At 45.7% G+C, this 22,172-nt stretch overlaps 1 protein-coding gene across 1 annotated transcript in view; it reads right to left on the bottom strand.

The window, feature by feature from the left end:
• ATP11B (ATPase phospholipid transporting 11B (putative)) overlaps positions 1-22,172 on the bottom strand; it is a 195,507-nt gene that overhangs the window by 125,457 nt on the left and 47,878 nt on the right. Inside the window, exon 2 of the mRNA XM_038748670.1 lies at positions 6,685-6,801. Coding sequence (XP_038604598.1) covers positions 6,685-6,801 — 117 coding nt within the window. The remainder of the gene's footprint in view (positions 1-6,684; positions 6,802-22,172) is intronic.

Consider the following 22,172-nt stretch of genomic DNA (forward strand, 5'->3'; position numbering starts at 1 on the left):
AGATGAGGGAACTGAGGCAGGGAGAAGTTAAGTGACTTGCCCAAGGTCACACAACAGACAAGTTGCAGAGCTGGGATTAGAACCCATGACCTCAGCTGCCTTCGACACTGTGGCCCACCCCCTTCTCCGCAACACGCTATCCGACCTTGGCTTCACAGACTCCGTCCTCTCCTGGTTCTCCTCATCTCTCCGGCCGTTCATTCTCAGTCTCTTTTGCGGGCTCCTCCTCCCCCTCCCATCCCCTTACTGTGGGGGTTCCTCAAGGGTCAGTTCTTGATCCCCTTCTGTTCGCCATCTACACTCCCTTGGTGACCTCATTCGCTCAAATGGCTTCAACTATCATCTCTACGCTGATGACACCCAACTCTACATCTCCGCCCCTGTTCTCTCTCTCTCCCTCCAGGCTCGGATCTCCTCCTGCCTTCAGGACATCTCCATCTGGATGTCCGCCCGCCACCTAAAACCCAACATGTCCAAGACTGAACTCTTTGTCTTCCCTCCCAAACCCAGCCCTCTCCCTGACCGTCCCATCACTGTTGACGGCACTACCATCCTTCCCGTCTCACAAGCCCGCAACCTTGGTGCCATCCTCGACTCCGCTCTCTCGTTCACCCCTCACATCCAATCCGTCACCAAAACCTGCCGGTCTCAGCTCCGCAACATTGCCAAGATCCGCCCTTTCCTCTCCATCCATACCGCTACCCTGCTCATTCAAGCTCTCATCCTATCCCAACTGGATTACTGCATCAGCCTCCTCTCTGATCTCCCATCCTCATGTCTCTCCCCACCTCAATCTATACTTCACGCTGCTGTCCAGATCGTCTTTGTGTAGAAACGCTCTGGGCATGTTACTCCCCTCCTCAAAAATCTCCAGTGGCTACCAATCAGTCTGCGCATCAGGCAGAAACTCCTCCCCATCGGCTTCAGTCTCTCCATCCCCTCGCCCCCTCCCACCTCACCTCCCTTTTCTCCTTCTCCAGCCCAGCCCGCACCCTCCGCTCCTCGGCCGCTAACCTCCTCACGGGGCCTCGTTCTCGCCTGTCCCACCATCGACCCCTGGCCCATGTCCTCCCCCGGGCCTGGAATGCCCTCCCTCTACCCACCCGCCAAACTAGCTCTCTTCTTCCCTTCAAGGCCCTACTGAGAGCTCACCTCCTCCAGGAGGCCTTCCCACACTGAACTCTTTCCCCCCCATCCACATCCCCCGCACTTTACCTCCTTCCCCTCCCCACAGCACCTATATATATGTATGTTTGTACATATTTATTACTCTATTTTATTTGTACATATTTATTTTATTTTGTTAATATGTTCTGTTTTGTTGTCTGCCTCTCCCTTCTAGACCGTGAACCCGCTGTTGGGTAGGGACCGTCTCTGTATGTTGCCAACTTGTACTTCCCAAGTGCTTAGTACAGTGCTCTGCACACAGTAAGCATTCAATGAATACGATTGAATGAATGAATGAATGAACTCTGACCCCCAAACCCCTGCTCTTTCCACTAAGCCACGCCGCTTAACAATAATGGTATTTGTTAAGCGCTTACTATGTGCCAGGCACTGTACTAAGCATTGAGGTGGATACAAGCAAATCAGGTTGGACACAATCCCTGTCCCTCATAAGGCTCACAGTCTTAACCCTCGTTTTGCAGATGAGGTAACTGAGGCACAGAGAAATGAAGTGACTTGCCCAAGGCCACACAGCAGACAAGTGGCAGAGCTGGGATCAGAACCCATGACCTTCTGACTCGAAGAGTCACGCATGCTCTATCCACTATGCCATGCCTCCTCTAGACCGTGAGCTCATTGTGGGCCGGGAATGTGTCTGTTTATTGTTCTACTGTACTCTCCCAAGTGCTTAGTACAGTGCTCTGCACACAGTAAGTGCTCAATAAATACGATTGACTAACTGAAGTTGGACAGGGCCTCGAGGATGAACTGGAATGAGACTTGGCCCTGCCCTGGCATGGCAGCCTGGCCATAGGGTGGGGTCTAGGGACCAAGCGGTTATCTGTTTCAGTAGTAGCCCGCCCAGCAAGCCTGACGAGTTGCCTGGAGGTGACGGACAACAGTTAGACTGGGTCCTCTGAGCATAGGTGCTCCCCAAGAACGGGCTCCCTGAGGACAGGTGCTCCCCAAGAAAGGCTATCTGCCTAGCCCCAATCGCCTTCCCTTTCCATCTTCCCATTTTTTTTTGATGGCATTTATTAAGCGCTTACTACATGCAAAGCACTGTTCTAAGCGCTGGGGAGTTTACAAGGTGATCAGGTTGTCCCACGGGGGGCTCACAGTTTTAATCCCCATTTTACAGATGAGGGAACTGAGGCCCAGAGAAGTGAAGTGACTTGCCCAAAGTCACACAGCTGGCAAGTGGCGGAGCCGGGATTTGAACCGACGACCTCTGACTCCAAAGCCCGGGCTCTTCCCACTGAGCCACGCTGCTTCACCATTGTGTTTGAGTCACTGCTTTTCCTTCTCCCAGACCCTTTTGGGGTTTTTTTCATTCATTCATTCATTCATTCAATCGTATTCATTGAGCGCTTACTGTGTGCACAGCACTGTACTAAGCGCTTGGGAAGTACGAGTTGGCAACATAGAGAGACGGTCCCTACCCAACAGTGGGCTCACAGTCTAGATGGGGGAGACAGACAACAAAACAAAACATATTAACAAAATAAAATAAATAGAATATGTACAAATAGAGTAATAAATACGTACAAACATATATACACATATACAGGTGCTGTGGGGGAGGGGAAGGAGGTAAGGCGGGGGGGATGAGGGGGAGAGGAAGGAGGCGGCTCAGTGTGGGAAGGCTTCCCGGAGGAGGTGAGCTCTCAGTAGGGCTTTGAAGGGAAGGAAGAGAGCTAGCTTGGCAGATGTACGGAGGCAGGGCATTCTATGCCAGGGGGATGACGTGGGCCGGGGGTCGATGGCGGGACAGGCGAGAACGAGGCACGGTGAGGAGATTAGCGGCAGAGGAGTGGAGGGTGCGGGCTGGGCTGGAGAAGGAGAGAAGGGAGGTGAGGTAGGAGGGGGCGAGGTGAAGGACAGCCTTCAAGCAGTGGGTGAGGAGTTTTTGCCTGATGATATTTTAGTCCCAGCCCCTAGGAACCCCTCCCTCGATAAGTCCTGGTGCTTAAAATTAAAAGGCGGCACCGCTGATGCTGACATCTTTCAGCAACTACCCTGACTTCTCTGCAGTGTAAGCTCAGTTTGGGCAAAGAACGTGCCTACCAACTCTGCTGTGCTGTACCTCTCCCAAGAGTTTAGTGCAGTACTCTGCACGCAGTAAGTACTCAATAAACACCATTCATCGATTACACAACAAATTATCACTGAAATTGCATTTACAGATGGGAAAACGAATTCCCTGTACATTTTTAGATTCCAATTTACAGACTCTGAGTTCAGTGGTGTTCACTGCGTGTTTGCTGTGTGCAGAGCACTGTAACTAAGCACTTGGAAAAGTACAATATAAGAGCTGGTAACCCACAAGGAGCTTACTGTCTGGGGGGAACTGGGTGGAGCAGTTGCTTCTCCTCCAAGTAGTGCTACTGCGGCCTGTTAACTTGCTTTGATGTCTGTCTCCCCTCTTCTAGACTGTTAGCCCATTGTAGGCAGGGACTGTCTCTCTTTGTTGCCCAACTGTACTTTCCAAGCGCTTAGTATAGTGCTCTGCACACAGTAAGCACTCAATAAATATGATTGAATGAATAAATGAAGGCACTGGCTTGGACAAGTAGTAAAGTAGTCATCCCCCGGGGCCTGGAATGCCCTCCCTCTGCCCATCCGCCAAGCTAGCTCTTTTCCTCCCTTCAAGGCCCTGAGAGCTCACCTCCTCCAGGAGGCCTTCCCAGACTGAGCCCCTTCCTTCCTCTCCCCCTCGCCCCCCTCCATCCCCCACTTCTTACCTCCTTCCCTTCTCCGCAGCACCTGTATATATGTATATATGTTTGTACATATTTATTACTCTATTTTACTTGTACATATCTATTCTATTTATTTTATTTTGTTAGTATGTTTGGTTTTGTTCTCTGTCTTCCCCTTTTAGACTGTGAGCCCACTGTTGGGTAGGGACTGTCTCTATATGTTGCCAATTTGTACTTCCCAAGCGCTTAGTACAGTGCTCTGCACATAGTAAGTGCTCAATAAATACGACTGATGATGAAAAGGGGTAAACAATTTACCATTGCACTTTTCCCTCAAGAAGAGAGTTGGCGTGTAGGGGCAAAAATTGCCACTCCGTTCCATTGTAATGTTGTCAGCAATGGAGCTAATTTATTAATGTCTGTGCAGAGACACTGTGTGTCTCCGTGTCTGTGTGTGTTATTAGTGTCTGTGCAGAGAACAGGCCAACCAGGAGTGGAAGGTCATTTGAAGTTGTCTACTAATGTTGAAGTCTGATGCTTAACTTTCTCTTTTCAGTCTTTTTTTTTTAAATGGTACTTGTTAAGCACTTACTATGTGCCAGGCACTGTCCTAAGCACTGTGGCAGACATAAGATACTCAGGTTATTCATTCATTCATTCATTCAATCGTATTTATTGAGCGCTTACTGTGTGCAGAGCACTGTACTAAGCGCTTGGGAAGTACAAGTTGGCAACACATAGAGACAGTCCCTACCCAACAGTGGGCTCACAGTCTAGAAGGGGGAACTCCTTGGATCTCTTATCTTTGGGAATCAGTCTTTGCCTGCATATAGAACCCTTGGTCTCAAGGTGTGTGCCCAAAGAAAGCTTTAGTGGTAGCCAAACCAGTTCTTGTGTGAAAAGCACTATACTAAGTCTTCCGAACAGTGAAACAGAATTAGTGGAGATGATCCTTGACTCAAGGAGCTTATGATCTAGAAGAGGAGCAACATTAAAAATAAATTACAGAGAGTAGGAAGTAAATGGGGCTATGTCCACAAGTCGATGCTTAAATAATAGATGTTAAATGTGTATATAAGTGCTACAGCGGGTGGTGAATGCTCAGCTGGGTAGCCCAGCATAAGGCTCTTGGGGGTTGTCAGGTTGTCTCCTTTTCCCTGGGCCTAAGCTCAAGAACATAAGGGGAGGAGGTGTGCATGAAAAAAGCCCTTCTGAAGATTGTTTCAGAAAATGTGCATTTCCTGAAAAATGTGAGGGAATAGGTCCTGATAATAGTAACAGGCCTTGTCCCACATGGGGATCACAGTCTTAATCCCCACTTTCAGAGGAGTTAACTGAGGCACAGAGAAGTTAAGTGGCTCACCAAGGTCACCCAGCAGGCAAGCGGCAGAGGTGGGATTCCGGCGGCCAACAGGATCAATCATGAGGGACGGAAAGTGCGTTGAATAGCAGGTTCACAAGGAAAAACACCAAGATTGGTGCCAGAGGACAGAACAATCAGGGAAGGAGGAAAGGAATATAAAGATGGTATTAAGCACTTACTGCGTGCCAGGCACTGTACTAAGCACCGGGGTGGATATGGGGAAATCGTGTAGGACATAGTCCCTGCCCCACATACGGCTCCCAGTCTCAATCCCCATTTTACAGATGAGGTAAATGAGGCCCAGAGAAGTGAAGTGACTTGCCCAAGTTCACACAGCAGGCAAGTGGTGGAGCCGGGACATAAAATCTGACAGAATACAGAGTTGTAGAGTGAAGAAGGAAGAGAAAGAAAAAGGGACTGTAATCCCAGAGGGCAGGGAAGGTGTCTAGACAGTGAGCCCACTGTGGGGTAGGGACTGTCTCTATATGTTGCCAACTTGTACTTCCCAAGCACTTAGTACAGTGCTCTGCACACAGGCTCAATAAATACGATTGATTGATTGTTATATTGTTGTGCTGTACTCTCCCAAGCACTTAGTAAAGAGCCCTGCACACAGTAAGCGCTCAATATATATAACACATTGATTGAGGAAATGGCAGAATGCCTGTAAAAATGAGGGGAGGGGAGTGAAAGAAAGATGGGAAAAAAAGAGTGGGAAGGAAGAGAAAGAAAGAGCAGGGACAGAAAAGAGTGGAGAGAGAAAACAGCGCGGGGAGAGAAAACAGAGCGGGGAGAGAAAACTGTGGGGAAGGAGAGGAAAAGAAAAAATGGGAGGGAGAATAAAAAAGGGAATAGCAGGGTTGAGTGGGAAGGGAGATGCCTAGGTCCTATTTAGGACACTGGATGGGATCAAAAATTGGTCCCAATCATTCTTTCCTTGTCCAGCAATCTCAATTATGAATTGCAAGGGGTTCTTAGCCCAACCCCACAGAGTCCAGGACTCTAAATGGAGGGGGGTCCATTTTTCATCCTGGGGTGGGATTAAGAGGCCTCCTTGCACGCCATCCTAGGTCACCTATCTCTCAGTTATCAGAAGATAGCTCAGTTCTGATCATTTTCAAAATCTGAGAGCTCACTATATTTGTCAATTTGGCCAGTTAATAGAGGGGAGATCAACTGGGCAGTGACTTGGAAAAAAGACTGCACTTTGTCAATTTATTTTTACTTCAAAGACAATTTAAAGACAAGCTGATGGGATGAGCTGCATTCCAAGCGGTTTCCTAGACAGCGATTATTCTGTCATCAGCATTCCTTTTCCCCACTCCTACATTCACAACCAGATCCACTCTAGGCCAGCAAAAAGCAGACCTAAGACCAAACCGTAAAACCCCTTTGCTAAGGTACACTGCATTTAACGGAAATATTTTGAACAATAAAGACGTGAATCCTTACCTTAGATGATATGATTCTGTTATCTGCAAATTTCTGTGGAACGTAATGGCTGTACTGAGGAAATCGATTTGCTATGTAGATAGTTCTTGTGTCACTTTGATGTGGTGGGTCAAAGCCCTAAGAGGAGGAAATAAAGAGAACACGGTCAACAAATGATATTCTATAAATATAAAAATTTTAGATTTAAGTTATTAACCAAATATAACTCCCATATTTACTGGCACCAGATCCTGTCAGCTCAACCTTCACAACATCGCTAAAATCCACGCTTCCCTCTGCCTTCAAACTGCTACCACGTTAATCTAAGCACTGATCCTATCCCTCCTCGGTTACTGTATCAGCCTCCTTACTGACTTCCCTGAGTTCTGCCTCTCCCCACTCCAGTCCACATTTCACTCTGCTGCCCGGATCTTTTTTCTGCAAAAACGTTCAGTCCATGTTTCCCCACTCCTCAAGAATCTCCTGTGGTCACCCACCCACCTCCGTATCAAGTAGAAACTCTTTTATCATCGGCGTTAAAGCACTCATTTTGTCCCCTCCTACCTCACCTCACTACTCTCCTACTGTAACCCCGCCTGCACACTTAGCTCCACTAATTCATTCAACCGGATTTATTGAGTGCTTACTGTGTGCAGAGCACTGTACTAAGCGCTTATGCCAACCTACCCCCTGTTCCTCCAACGCAGCTATCTTGCCACCGATCTCTCATCCACACCCTGCCTCTGGCCTCTTATCTCTTCCTTCTGGCCTCATCATCCCCATCAGACGATCCCTCTCCCCACCTTCAAAACCTTATTAAAAGCACATCTCCTTCAAGAGGCCTTCCCTAAACCTTAATTCCCTCTCTTCCCACTCCTTTCCATGTCACCCTTGCACTTGGAGTTACACCCTTTATTCACCCTTCCTACAGTCCCACAGCACTTAGGTGCGTATCCTTTTTTTATTTATTTATACTAGTGTCTGCCTCCTCCTCTAATGGTATTTGTTAAGCATGTACTATGTGCCAAAAACTGTATTAAGCGCTGGGGCGGATAAAAGCAAATCGAGTTGGACACAGTCCCTGTCCCGCAGAGGGCTCACAGTCTTCATCCCCATTTTACAGATGAGTAAATGAGTCCCAGAGGAGTGCCAAGGTCTCACGGCAGATAAGTGGCAGAGCAGGTTTGAAATCCATGACCTTCTCGTTCCCAGGCCCATGCGCTATCCACTACTCCATGCTGCTCCTTTAGACTGTAAGCTCAATGGGGGCAGGGAACATTCTGTTATACTGTACTCTCCCAAGTGCTTAGGACAGTGCACACAGTAACAGCTCAAATATAATTGACTGATAAAGTCAAATACACTTTTGCTGGCTTTTTATTCACAATACCAAGTCACTAATGGAAAGGCTGCCAAGACCTACACTGGCTTCTTTAGTAGCAACGACACCCATAATATTTTCCTGGGATAACAAATGCATACAGAGCCAGTAAATGACTAAATGAATTCTGGAGGACCATTCTAGCCCTATGACTGTGAATAAATATGATCTTACATGGGCAGATTTTCTCCTGCTCACATCTCCTCGTAGAAGCCTAAGCCTTCATATGCCCTACTTGCTCTTTCTTCTGCATCACCTGTGCACTTGGATCTGTACCCTTTAAGACCTTTCATTCATTCATTCAATCGTATTTATTGAGCGCTTACTGTGTGCGGAGCACTGCACTAAGCGCTTGGGAAGTACAAGTTGGCAACATAGAGAGTTTTAGACACAACTTTTAGACTGTGAGCCCACTGTTGGGTAGGGACTGTCTCTATACATTGCCAATTTGTACTTCCCAAGCACTTAGTACAGTGCTCTGCACATAGTAAGCGCTCAGTAAATACGATTGATTGATTGATATAGAGACGGTCCCTACCCAACAGTGGTCTCACAGTCTAGAAGGAGGAGACAGAGAACAAAACATATTAACAAAATAAAATGATTAGAAAAAATATGTACAAATAAAATAAATAGAGTAATAAATATGTACAAACATATATACAGGTGCTGTAGGGAGGGGAAAGAGGTAAGGCGGGGGGTGGGAAGGGGGAGGACGGGGAGAGGAAGGAGGGGGCTCAGTCTGAGAAGGCCTCCTGGAGGAGGTGAGCTCCCAGTAGGGCCCTGAAGGGACGAAGAGAGCTAGCTTGGATGGGCAGAGGGAGGGCATTCCAGGCCAGGGGGAGGACGGGGGCCGGGGGTCGATGGCGGGACAGGCGAGAACGAGGCCTAACGGTGAGGAGATTAGCGGCAGAGGAGCGGGGGGTGCGGGCTGGGCTGGGGAAGGAGAGAAGGGAGGTGAGATAGGAGGGGGCGAGGGGATGGACAGCCTTGAAGCCCAGGGTGAGCAGTTTCTGCCTGATGCGCAGGTTGATTGGTAGCCACTGGAGATTTTTGAGGAGGGGAGTGATATGCCCAGAGCGTTTCTGGACAAAGATAATCCGGGCAGCGGCGTGAAGTATGGATTGAAGTGGGGAGAGACAGGAGGATGGGAGATCGGAGAGGAGGCTGATGCAGTAATCCAGACGGGATAGGATGAGAGCTTGAACGAGCAGGGTGGCGGTTTGGATGGAGAGGAAAGGGCGGATCTTGGCAATGTTGCGGAGCTGAGACCGGCAGGTTTAGGTGACGGCTTGGATGTGAGGGGTGAACGAGAGAGCGGAGTCGAGGATAATGATAATAATAATAATAATGATGGCATTTGTTAAGCCCTTACTATGTGCAAAACACTGTTCTAAGCACTGGGATGACACCAAGGTTGCAGGCTTGTGAGATGGGAAGGATGGTAGTGCCGTCAACAGTGATGGGAAAGTCAGGGAGAGGGCAGGGTTTGGGATGGAAGACAAGGAGTTCAGTCTTGGACATGTTGAGTTTTAGATGGCGGGCAGACATCCAGATGGAGATGTCCTGAAGGCAGGAGGAGATGCGAGCCTGGTGGGAGGGGGAGAGAGCAGGGCAGAGATGTAGATTTGGGTGTCATCAGCGTACAGATGATAGTTGAAGCCGTGGGAGTGAATGAGGTCACCAAGGGAGTGCATGTAGATCGAGAACAGACGGAGACCAAGCACTGAACCTTGAGGAACCCCTACAGTGAGGGGATGGGAAGGGGAGGAGGAGCCTGCAAAAGAGACAGAGAATGAACGGCCGGAGACTGAGAATGAACTGAGTAAATGCCACTGTTCGGTGCTTTCAGAGTTGTCTAAGGACCAGAAAAGGTGCACTACAATATTTTCAAGGACAGAATGTACAAATGTTTGTGAAAGACTCTCCCTCATTCTTGGAAGCAGTCCCCACGTCAATGGTATATTTGAACCAAAAGTCTACTCAACTATTCGAAAAAACATCCCACACCACTTCAGGATATAATCTTGCCTAAAAATGGAGTCATTTCAATATCATGAGCAGAAGCTTCCAGGCTAGAGGTTTTGGTGGAATTCATGCTAAAGAGACGTTTGTTATTTCTTAATCTTTCCAAGTTAAGAAAGAAAATTATTTACCAACATCTTAGTCATGTATGAAATCGTATTACTAAACATAAGACAGATCCCCTTCTTCTGTAATTAGTCTCAAGATTTAGAGCAACATGTTCCCCCAAATAAATACCAGTATCGGTGCTGATTATAAAAACTCACCATATACATTGGAAGATAAGGAATTTAGTGCGATGAATGGTTTTTGACGCTAACCATCACACCTCAGGCTAGTTTTGCATTCCGTCAGGAATATGGATGAGGGGATTCATTCATTCAGTCGTATTTATTGAGTGCTTACTGTGTGCAGAGCACTGTACTAAGCACTTGGGAAGTACAAGTCGGCAACATATAATCAATCAATCAATCATATTTATTGAGCGCTTACTGTATGCAGAGCACTGTACTAAGTGCTTGGGAATTACAAGTTGGCAACATAAAGAGACGGTCCCTACCCAACTGTGGGCTCACAGTCTAGAAAGGGGAGACAGACAACAAAACAAAACATGTAGACAGGTGTCAAAGCTATATATGCACATCACTAGCAAAATAAATAGAATAGTAAATATGTACAAGTAAAATCAACAGAGTAATAAATCTGTTCAAATATATACAAGTGCTGTGGGTGGGGAAGGAGGTAGGGCGGGAGGGATGGGGAGGAGGAAAGGAAAAAGGGGGCTCAGTCTGGGAAGGCCTCCAGGAGGAGGTGAGCTCTCAGTAGGGCTTTGAAGGGAGGAAGAGAGCTAGGGAAGGATAGCTCGATCCCCATTTGACCAATGAGGTAACTGAGGCACAGAGAAGTCAAGTGACTTCCCCAAAATCACACAGCAGACAAGTGGTGGAGCCAGGATTAGAACCCATGACCTTCTGACTCCCAATTCCGTGCTCTATCCATTATGCCATGACCTTGCTGACCTAGTGAGAAGCAGCATGGCTTGGGGGGGAACAGCCCAGGCTTGGGAGTCGGAGGTCGTGGGTTCTAATCCCAGCTCCGCCAGCTTTCAGCTGTCGCTTTGGGCATGTCACTTAACTTCTCTGTGCCTCAATTACCTCATCTGTCAAATGGGGATTAATACTGTGTGCCCCATGTGGGACAAACTGATTACCTCAGAACAGTGCTTGGCACATAGTAGCTTACTGTGCACAGAACAAAGGCTCTCATGTTGTCATGCTTGATGTTTGTACCATTAATGCTGTTTTCCTTTGCTTATCTGGTCCCTCCTGTATATATGTTTGTACATATTTATTACTCTATTTATTTATTTTACTTGTACATATCTATTCTATTTATTTTATTTTGTTAATATGTTTGGTTTTGTTCTCTGTCTCCCCCTTCTAGACTGTGAGCCCACTATTGGGTAGGGACAGTCTCTATGTGTTGTCGACTTGTACTTCCCAAGCGCTTAGTACAGTGCTCTGCACACAGTAAGTGCTCAAAAAATATGATTGATTGATTGACAGATAGTAAGCACTTAATTAAATACCATCATTATTATTACTATTGCTGGGGGAGATGTGGGATTTTAGGAGAGGCTTGAATGTTAGGAGAGCTATTTTCCGTCAGGTCTGGGGAAGGAGAGAGCTCAGGGAGCTCACGATCTAATGTGGGGAGATAGACACAGAAACTGCAGTTCACAGGAAGAAGAGAATGACAAGATGAAAAAACAAGTGTTTAAATAGTATAGAAAATAAGTCAGTGTGAACAACACATAAGTACGAAGGTGGTAGTTGAGCGTATATGACCCATGAGGTCTTCCCAGACTGAGCCACTTCCTTCCTCTCCCCCTCGTCCCCCTCTCCATCCCCCCATCTTACCTCCTTCCCTTCCCCACAGCACCTGTATATATGTATATATGTTTGTACATATTTATTACTCTATTTATTTATTTATTTTACTTGTACATATCTATTCTATTTATTTTATTTTGTTAGTATGTTTGGTTTTGTTCTCTGTCTCCGCCTTTTAGACTGTGGGCCCACTGTTGGGTAGGGACTGTCTCTATATGCTGCCAACTTGTACTTCCCAAGCGCTCAGTACAGTGCTCTGCACACAGTAAGCGCTCAATAAATACGACTGATTGATTGATTGATTGATTGATTGATTGAAGAGGAAGAAAAATTCATCAGCAAAGTCCCTGGATGGAGGTAGGATTTGAGGAGTGCTCCGTATAGAAACAGTGTGGCTCAGTGGAAAGAGCCCAGGCTTGGGAGTCAGAGGCCATGGGTTCAAATCCCTGCTCCGCCACTTGTCAGCTGTGTGACTTTGGGCAAGTCCCTTCACTTCTCTGTGCCTCAGTTACCTCATCTGTAAAATGGGGATTAAGACTGTGAGCTCCACGTGGGACAACGGGATCACCTCGTATCCTCCCCAGCGCTTAGAACAGTGCTTTGCATATAGTAAGTGCTTAACAAATGCCATTATTATTATTATTATTATCATTATTATTATTAGGTCTCCGCACACAGCAACCACTCAATAGGGAAGCGGTGGAGATTGGTAGAAACAGCCCCCAACCCTGCGAGTCGGAGGTCCTGGGTTCTAACCCTGGCTCTGGCAGTTGTCTACTGTGTGACCTTGGGCAAGTCAGCTAACTTCTCTGGGCCTCAGTTTCCTCAACTGCAAAATGGGGATTCAAAACCCGTTCTCCCTCCTACGTCGACTATGAGCCCCATGTGGGACACGTAACAGGTCCAACCAGATTAACTTACATCTACCCCACTGCTTCGAACAGTGTTTGGCACATAGTGAGCACTTAAATATCATAAAAATAGATTAAAAACCACTGAATAGGAAGGCTTTGAAGATGGGGACACGTAGTTTGATGGAGTTGAAGTGGGGGAAGGCGTGGGAGGATCCAGACAAGACAAAGAGCTTGATTCAGGGATCTGAAGTAGACAAGATGAAAGAGAGACACGGTGAGCAGGTTAAAGACTGCAGAATAAAGACCACGATGAGAGAAGAAAGCTAATAAATATGAGAGGGAAAGCTAATAATAATAATAATGATGATGATGATGATGATGGCATTTATTAAGCACTTACTATGTGCCAAGCACTGTTCTAAGTGCTGGGGAGGTTATAAGGTGATCAGGTTGTCCCACGGGGGGCTCACTGTCTTAATCCCCATTTTACAGATGAGGTAACTGAGGCACAGAGCAGTTAAGTGACTTGCCCAAAGTCACACAGCTGACAATTGGCGGAGCCGGGATTTGAACCCATGAGCACTGACTCCAAAGCCCGTGCTCTTTCCACTGAGCCACACTACTTCTCTATGAGGTGCCAGGTCAGGGGGTCAAATCCCAGCTCCACCGGTTCATTCATTCATTCAATTGTATTTATTGAGTGTGCAGAGCACTGTACTAAGCGCTTGGGAAGTACAAGTTGACAACGTATAGAGACGGTCCCTACCCAGCAATGGGCTCACAGTCTAGAAGGGGGAGACAAAGAACAAAACAAAACATTTTAACAAAATAAAATAAATAGAATAAATATGCACAAATAAAATAGAGTAATAAATACGTACAAACATATATACATATATACAGGTGCTGTGGGGAGGAGAAGGAGGTAAGGCACGGGGGAGGGGGAGAGGAAGGAGGGGGCTCAGTCTGGGAAGGTCTCCCGGAGGAGGTGAGCTCTCAGTAGGGCCTTGAAGTTGTCAGCTGTGTGACTTTGGGCAAGTCCCTTCACTTCTCTGGGCCTCAGTTACCACATCTGTAAAATGGGGATTAAGACTTTGAGCCCCCGCCATGGGACAACCTGATCACCTTGTAACCTCCCCAGCGCTTAGAACAGTGCTTTGCACATAGTAAGCGCTTAATAAATGCCATCATTATTATTATTATTATTATTATTATCATCAAGGTACAGTGAGTAGGTTGGCATTAGAGGAGTAAAGTGTGCAAGCAGGGATGTAGCAGAACAGTAGTGAGATGATGTAGGAGGGGGCAAGGTGATTGAGTGCTTTGAGTTCTCACAGAAGAGAGTATCTCCAAGCCGCCTGACTTTCCTATTAACCTCCTCATCAGTCTCCCTGTCTCTGGCCTCTCCTCTCTAGTCTGTACTTGCCTCTGCCGCCCAGATCATTTTTTCTTCTCCTCAAATCAATCAATCATATTTACTGAGCGCTTACTGGGTGCATAGCACTGTACTAAGCGCTTGGGAAGTACAAGTTGGCAACATATAGAGACGGTCCCTACCCAACAGTGGGCTCACAGTCTAGAAACACCTCTAATGGTTATCCACCCCTCCTCTCAGCAAGCAAAGACTGCCGTTACTCCCTCCTACTTGTCCATTCTCTTTAAGAGAAAGCAGCGTGGCGCAGTGGAAAGAGCTCGGGCTTTGGAGTCAGAGGTCATGGGTTCAAATCCCGGCTCCGCCAATTGTCAGCTGTGGGACTTTGGGCAAGTCACTTCACTGGGCCTCAGTTACCGCATCTGTAAAATGGGGATTAAGACTGTGAGCCCCCCCACATGGGACAACCTGATCACCTTGTAACCTCCCCAGCGCTTTGTATTCATTCATTCATTGAACTGTATTTATTGAGCGCTTACTGTGTGCAGAGCACTGTACTAAGCGCTTGGGAAGTACAAGTCAGCAACATATAGAGACGGTCCCTACCTAACAACAGGCTCACAGTCTAGAAGGGGAAGACAGACAACAAACCAAATTTCCTCAAGTACTGCATAATGGAGCCACAAATGAAGTTTTAGTGCTTTGCACCTAGTAAGTGCTTAATAAATGCCATTATTATTATTATTATTATTATTATTATTATTATTATTCCCCCGCTATACCCAAACCCACTTTCTTCATTCCACTCAAGATCTCATTTTGATGTCTCCCACCATCGACCTCTTGCATGCACTTTCTCCCCCGGCTGGCTCTCCTTCTCTCTCCAAATCTGACATGTCATAGTTCTCCCCATCTTTAAAGCACTTCTGAAATAATATCTTCCCCAAAGACCTCCTCGATGAATTTCTTATCTGCCCAAGTAATAAACCACCACCCTCAACTGCTCAACTTCCACCTGAGCTCTTCTGGTCACCCCTAAGCATTTGTATAGTCACAACTCCCGTAGTACAGATGTACATATATCACCAACTCTATTAAACACAATCTGATGTATATATACCCTCTTTTCCGATCTGTAAATTATTTAAGTATCTGTCTCCGCACTCATCTGAGCACTTAGTGGTGTAATGTGTTAGCACGAGGCACTCGATGAATACCCTTAATTACCCTTAAATTGTTTTGGCTGAAGCAGTAGCGTGGCCTGGTGGAGACAGAGTATGAGCCTGGGAATCAGAAGGACCTGGGTTCTAATCCCGGCTCCTCCACTTGTCTGTTGTGTGACCTTGGGCAACTCACTTCACTTCTCCGGGCCTCAATTACCTCACCAGTAAAATAGGGATTGAGACTGTGAACCCCAAGTGGGACAGGGACTATGTCCAGCCCGATTTGCTTGTACCTATCCCAGTGCTTAGTCTGGTGCCTGGCACAAGTAAGTGCTTAGCTAATACCACAATTATTTATTATTACTATTAAGTGGTGACTGCTTGCACGGAGCCATCCCGACTCTCTCACCCGGACCATTTGAGTTCAAGAGCACATACTAGGAGATGGCTGGGAGGGAGAATGGGTGCATTTGGTGGTCACAGAACAGTATTATCTCCAAGCAGCAGAAAGCACTGTCCCCTCACCCACTTAATAATAACGACGGTATTTGTTAATAATAATAATGTTGGTATTTGTTAATCGCTTACTATGTGCCAAGCACTGTTCTAAGCGCTGGGGAGGTTACAAGGTGATCAGGTTGTTCCACGGGGGGCTCACACAATTTTTTGGTCACAGAACAGTATTATCTCCAAGCAGCAGACAGCACTGTCCCCTCACCCATTTAACAATGATGATGGTATTTGTCAATAATAATAATAATAATATTGGTATTTGTTAAGCACTTACTATGTGTCAAGCACTGTTCTAAGCGCTGGGGAGGTTACAAGGTGATCACGTTGTCCCACTGGGGGCTCACACAATTTGGTGGTCACAGAACAGTATTATCTCCAAGCAGCAGACAGCACTGTCCCCTCACCCATTTAATAATGATGATGGTATTTGTCAATAATAATAATAATAATATTGGTATTTGTTAAGCATTTACTATGTGTCAAGCACTGCTCTAAGCGCTGGGGAGGTTACAAGGTGATCAGGTTGCCCCATGGGGGGCTCACACAATTTGGTGGTCACAGAACAGTATTATCTCCAAGCAGCAGACAGCACTGTCCCCTCACCCACTTAACAATAATGATGGTATCTGTTAATAATAATAATAATAATAATAATAATAATAATGGCATTAATTAAGTGCTTACTATGTGCACTGTTCTAAGCAATGGGAAGGTTACAAGGTGATCAGGTTGTCCCTCATGGGGCTCACAGTCTTAATCCCCATTTTACAGATGAGGTAACTGAGGCACAGAGAAGTTAAGTGACTTGCCCCAAGTCCCACAGCTGACAATTGGCGGAGTGGGATTTGAACCCATGCCCTTTGACTCCAAAGACCGGGCTCTTTCCTACTGAGATTCCAACTTAATAATGTTAAGCGCCTAATATATGCACTGTCCTAACCCACTTCTTAAGCAACCGTAACTGCTAAACCAGAATGATGGTATTTGTTAATAATAATAATGTTAAGCGCCTAATATATGCACTGTTCTAACCCACTTCTTAGGCAACCGTAACTGCTAAACCATAATGATGGTATTTGTTAATAATAATAATGTTAAGCGCCTAATATATGCACTGTTCTAACCCACTTCTTAAGCAACCGTAACTGCTAAACCATAATGTTGTTCCATTAAGCTTTACATTTAACCAACTTTCTCTCAAACTATATTCCATATTACAAGATATCTCCATTAGCCGGCAACTTCGGATACGCAGGTATGGTTTAAAGCAGACTGTGGAAGCCACAGCGCCATTCGCACTGACCACGAGCAAAGACCGGCCACTGAGTGTCTTGAAACATTTGCGGCAACTGGCGGCTTTCATTTTCTCTTTTTAGGATCAATCAATCAATCAATCGCATTTATTGAGCGCTTACTGTGTGCAGAGCACTGTACTAAGCGCTTGGGAAGTACAAGTTGGCAACATATGGAGACGGTCCTGACCCAACAGTGGGCTCACAGTCTAAAAGGGGGAGACGGAGAACAAAACCAATCAATCAATCGTATTTATTGAGCGCTTACTATGTGCAGAGCACTGTACTAAGCGCTTGGGAAGTACAAATTGGCAACATCTAGAGACAGTCCCTACCCAGCAGTGGGCTCACAGTATAAAAGGGGGAGACAGAGAACAAAACCAAACATACTAACAAAATAAAATAAATAGGATAGATATGTACAAGTAAAATAAATAAATAAATAGAGTAACAAATATATATATACATATATACAGATATGTACAAGTAAAATAAATAGAGTAATAAATATGTACAAACATATATACAGGTATATATGTATATGATGAACTCCCGTTCATGACACTCCTGAAGGTTCGGCTTACTCTCACATCATCAATCATCAATCGTATTTATTGAGCGCTTACTGTGTGCAGAGCACTGTACTAAGCGCTTGGGAAGTACAAGTTGGCAACGTATAGAGACGGTCCCTACCCAACAGTGGGCTCACAGTCTAAAAGGGGACTCCTCATTACCACACCCCTAGCTGGCTCATATCACACTGCCGTGCCTCGTGAGATCACGAGATACCATTTTTAAATGGGGCCAAAGGCTGTGGAATCTGAGAAAAGCTTTTGCTTCGCTGGTCGTAGTTAATAACTCATTTATTAATTACCTGAGGATCCTCAATCTAGAAGCATGTGTTTGAAAGTAAAACTTCTAACGTGTGGTTACGCAGCATTTTTTAAAATTTAACTGGCAGTTCTTAGGTTTGAAAACACAAATGAGCGCTTAGTACAGTGCTCTGCACACAGTAAGCGCTCAATCAATACGATCGAATAACTTGTGGAAGAGCCTCTGTTCATTCATTCATTCAATCGTATTTATTGTACTTCCCAAGCGCTTAGTACAGTGCTCTGCACACAGTAAGCACTCAATAAATATGATTGACTGATTGATTGATTTATTGAGCGCTTACTGTGTGCACAGCACTGTACTAAGCGCTTGGGAAGTACAAGCTGGCAACATATAGAGACGGTCCCTACCCAACAATGGGCTCACAGTCTAGAAGGGGGTGACAGACAACAAAACAACATATGTGGACAGGTGTCAAGTCATCAGAATAAATAGAAGTAAAGCTAGATGCACATCACTGACAAAATAAATAGAATAGTAAATATGTACAAGGAAAATAGAGTAATAAATCTGTACAAACATATATACAGGTGCTGTGGGAAGGGGAATGAGGTAGGGTGGAGGGGAGGGGGAGAGGAAGTTCATCTCATAATTCAATGCACCAGCCTTATGAGCTTGGAGAAAACCGAGGCAATAAAATAAAAGGTTCTGGAAAAAAAATCCACAAGTCAAAAATCACTATAAACATACGTGGAAGTGAATGACTTGTACTTCATACTCAAACAGATTCCAGGGTTTGATATACCCAGAAGGACATAACTCCTGGGAAAGAGCTGGCATCATTTGTATAAAAACACATATTTAATTTTGTATTCAATTGTTCTGATTCGTAAGTATTGGTAGTTCTGTTACCTCCTCCTGGGCGGGGAATGAGCCTCTTGCTTCTGTTGCAGGTGGGTGCTCAATAAATACCACTATTCCACCTCTTCAAGGTCAAAGAGAGTACTAAGGGAGTCCAAAGGGACTCAAACAGGGTATTGAAAAAATAGGGGCATATTAGACTGTTCATCAGATGGGGATGCTGCCAGATGGGGAAATCAACAGAAGAAACCACAGCCACAAAAAATACTTCTCCATTGATGCCAAAACCCTAAACAATAGAATGAAATCCATGGAAACACTTTAAAGATAATGACCATGCATGAATTGCAACTCAAAAGTAGCCCGGCATAGTGAGAATAATGATGGCATTTAGTAAGCGCTTACTCTGTGCAAAGCACTGTTCTAAGCGCTGGGGAGGTTACAAGGTGATTAGGTTGTTCCACGGGGGGCTCACAGTCTTCATCCCCATTTTACAGATGAGGTAACTGAGGCCCAGAGAAGTGAAGTGACTTGCCCAAAGTCACACAGCTGACAATTGGCAGAGCTGGGATTTGAACCCATGACCCCTGACTCCAAAGCCCGGGCTCTTTCCACTGACCCACGCTGCTTCTTGATATCTTGATATACAAGCAGCATGACGTACTTGCTAGAGCCCAGGCCTGGAGTCGTGGTCATGGGTTCTAATCCCGGCCCCACCACTTGTCTGCTGTGTGACCTTGGACAAGTCACTTCACTTCTCTGGGCCTCAGTTACCCCATCTGTAAAATGGGGACTGAGATGTGGGCCCCAAGTGGGGCAGGGATTGTGACCAACTCGATTCGCTTGTAAACACTCCACTGTGTAATACCGTGCCTAGCCCATAATGAGGGCTTAAATACCATTATTAGAGAAGCAGCGTGGCTCTACAGTGGAAAAGAGCCCGGGCTTTGGAGTCGGAGGTCATGGGTTCAAATCCCAGCTCCGCCAACTGTCAGCTGTGTGACTTTGGGCAAGTCGCTTAACTTCTCTGGGCCTCAGTTCCCTCATCTGTAAGATGGGGATTAAGACTGCGAGCCCCCCGTGGGACAACCTGATCACCTTGTAACCTTCCCAGCGCTTAGAACAGTGCTTTGCACATAGTAAGCGCTTAATAAATGCCATTATTATTATTAGTAGTAATAATAATTATATATAATAATTATATTATATATTATATATAATATTATATATTATTATTAGTAATAATAATAATAATAATAACTCTAAATCTCCCCCGTTCTAATCAAGCCTTCACGTGATCTCACGGCCCCCTTCAGCTAACTCCCCATTTCCCAGTTCCCACTCCTAGCCATACTCCTGAAATGGGTCATATCCTTATACTCTGCTGGTTCCCCCATCTGTATTTTCATATCTGTCTACCCCACTAGACTGTAAGCTCCTTGAGGGAAGGGATCATGTCTACCAGCTCTACTACATTGCACTCTTTCAAGCACTTAGAACAGTGCTCTGTACAGCGTGGCTCAGTGGAAAAGAGCATGGGCTTTGGAGTCAGAGGTCACGGGTTCAATTGTCAGCTGTGTGACTTTGGGCACGTCACTTCACTTCTCTGTGCCTCAGTTCCCTCATCCATCAAATGGGGATGAAGACTGTGAGCCCCACCTGGGACAACCTAATCACCTTGCATCCACCCCAGTGCTTAGAACAGTGCTTTGCACATAGTTCTAATTTTCTAATTATCATCATCATCAATCGTATTTATTGAGTGCTTACTGTGTGCAGAGCACTGTACTAAGCGCTTGGGAAGTACAAGTTGGCAACATATAGAGACAGTCCCTACCCAATACTGGGCTCACAGTCTAAAAATTAGAGAAAATTTGTTCTAATTTTCTAATTAGTTCTAATAGTTCTAATTTATAATAATAATAAATGCCACTATTATTATTATTATTAATATTATTATGATTATTATTATGATGATTACATTCATTATGGGCAGGGAACATGTCTGCAAATTCTGTTGTATTGTACTCTCCAAAATGCTTAGTACCATGCTCAGCGTATAGTAAGCGCTCAATAAATACGACTGATTGATTGAAAACATGCTCAATAAACATCACAGGTGAAGCGATAAGACGTCCACTCTCGTCCTTTCCTATTCACTACCTCTCTTCTCGACTTCCTACGATCAGGCTTTCAATCCCTCCTTCCACTGAGGCTGTACTGACAAGCAGCATGGTGTTGTGGATAGAATCAATCAATCAATCAATCGTATTTATTGAGCGCTTACTGTGTGCAGAGCACTGTACTAAGCGCTTGGGAAGTACAAGTCAGCAACACATAGAGACAGTCCCTACCCAACAGCTGGCTCATGGGCCTGGCTGTGCAGAAGGCCACGGCTTCTAGTCCCAGCTCCACCACTTGCCTGCTGTGTGGCCTTGGGCAAATCACTTCACTTCTCTGTGCCTCAGTGACCTCATCTGCAAAATGGGGATTGAGACTGCGAGCCCCACATGGGTCAGGGACTGACTGGGTCCAACCTGATTTGCTTGTATCTAACCCAGTGCTCAGTTTAATAATAATAATAATAATGATGGCATTTATTAAGCGCTTACTATGTGCAAAGCACTGTTCTAAGCAGTTTGGTGCCTGGCACACAGTAAGAGCTTAACAAATACCATGGTTATTATTATTATTACTTCCTCACAACATCAATGACCCCCTTGTAGGCATGTCCAAAGGACTATGTTCCATCTTAATCCCCCCTCAACTTCTCGGCAGCCTGGGACACTGTGGCCCACTCCCTCCTCCCAATCCTCTCGGGCCTCTATTTCGCCAACTCGGTGCTAACCTGGTTCTCCTCCTACCTGTCTGGACACTCCGTCCCATTTACTGGCTCTTCTTCTGCCCTTCAGCCACTTTATCAGTTGCATTTACTGAGTGCTCGGTATGTGAGGAGCACTGTACTAAGCACTTTGGGAGAGTACAACAGAATTAGCAGGCGCATTACCTGCCCATACAAAGCTAGAGGGGGAGAGAGAAATCGAGTACACAGTCTTAAACTCTATTTCCCTTAGCCGTAATCTATTTTAAATGTCCGTCTCCCCATTGGCTGTAAGCTCCTTGTGGGCAGGGATCATATAATAATAATAATAATAATAATAATAATAATAATGGCATTTATTAAGCGCTTACTATGTGCAGAGCAATGTTCTAAGCGCTGGGGAGGTTACAAGGTGATCGGGTTGTCCCACAGGGGGCTCACAGTCTTAATCCCCATTTTACAGATGAGGGAACTAAGGCACAGAGAAGTTAAGTGACTTGC

This window comes from Tachyglossus aculeatus, chromosome 1, assembly GCF_015852505.1.
Source record: "Tachyglossus aculeatus isolate mTacAcu1 chromosome 1, mTacAcu1.pri, whole genome shotgun sequence".
Taxonomy (NCBI): domain Eukaryota; kingdom Metazoa; phylum Chordata; class Mammalia; order Monotremata; family Tachyglossidae; genus Tachyglossus; species Tachyglossus aculeatus.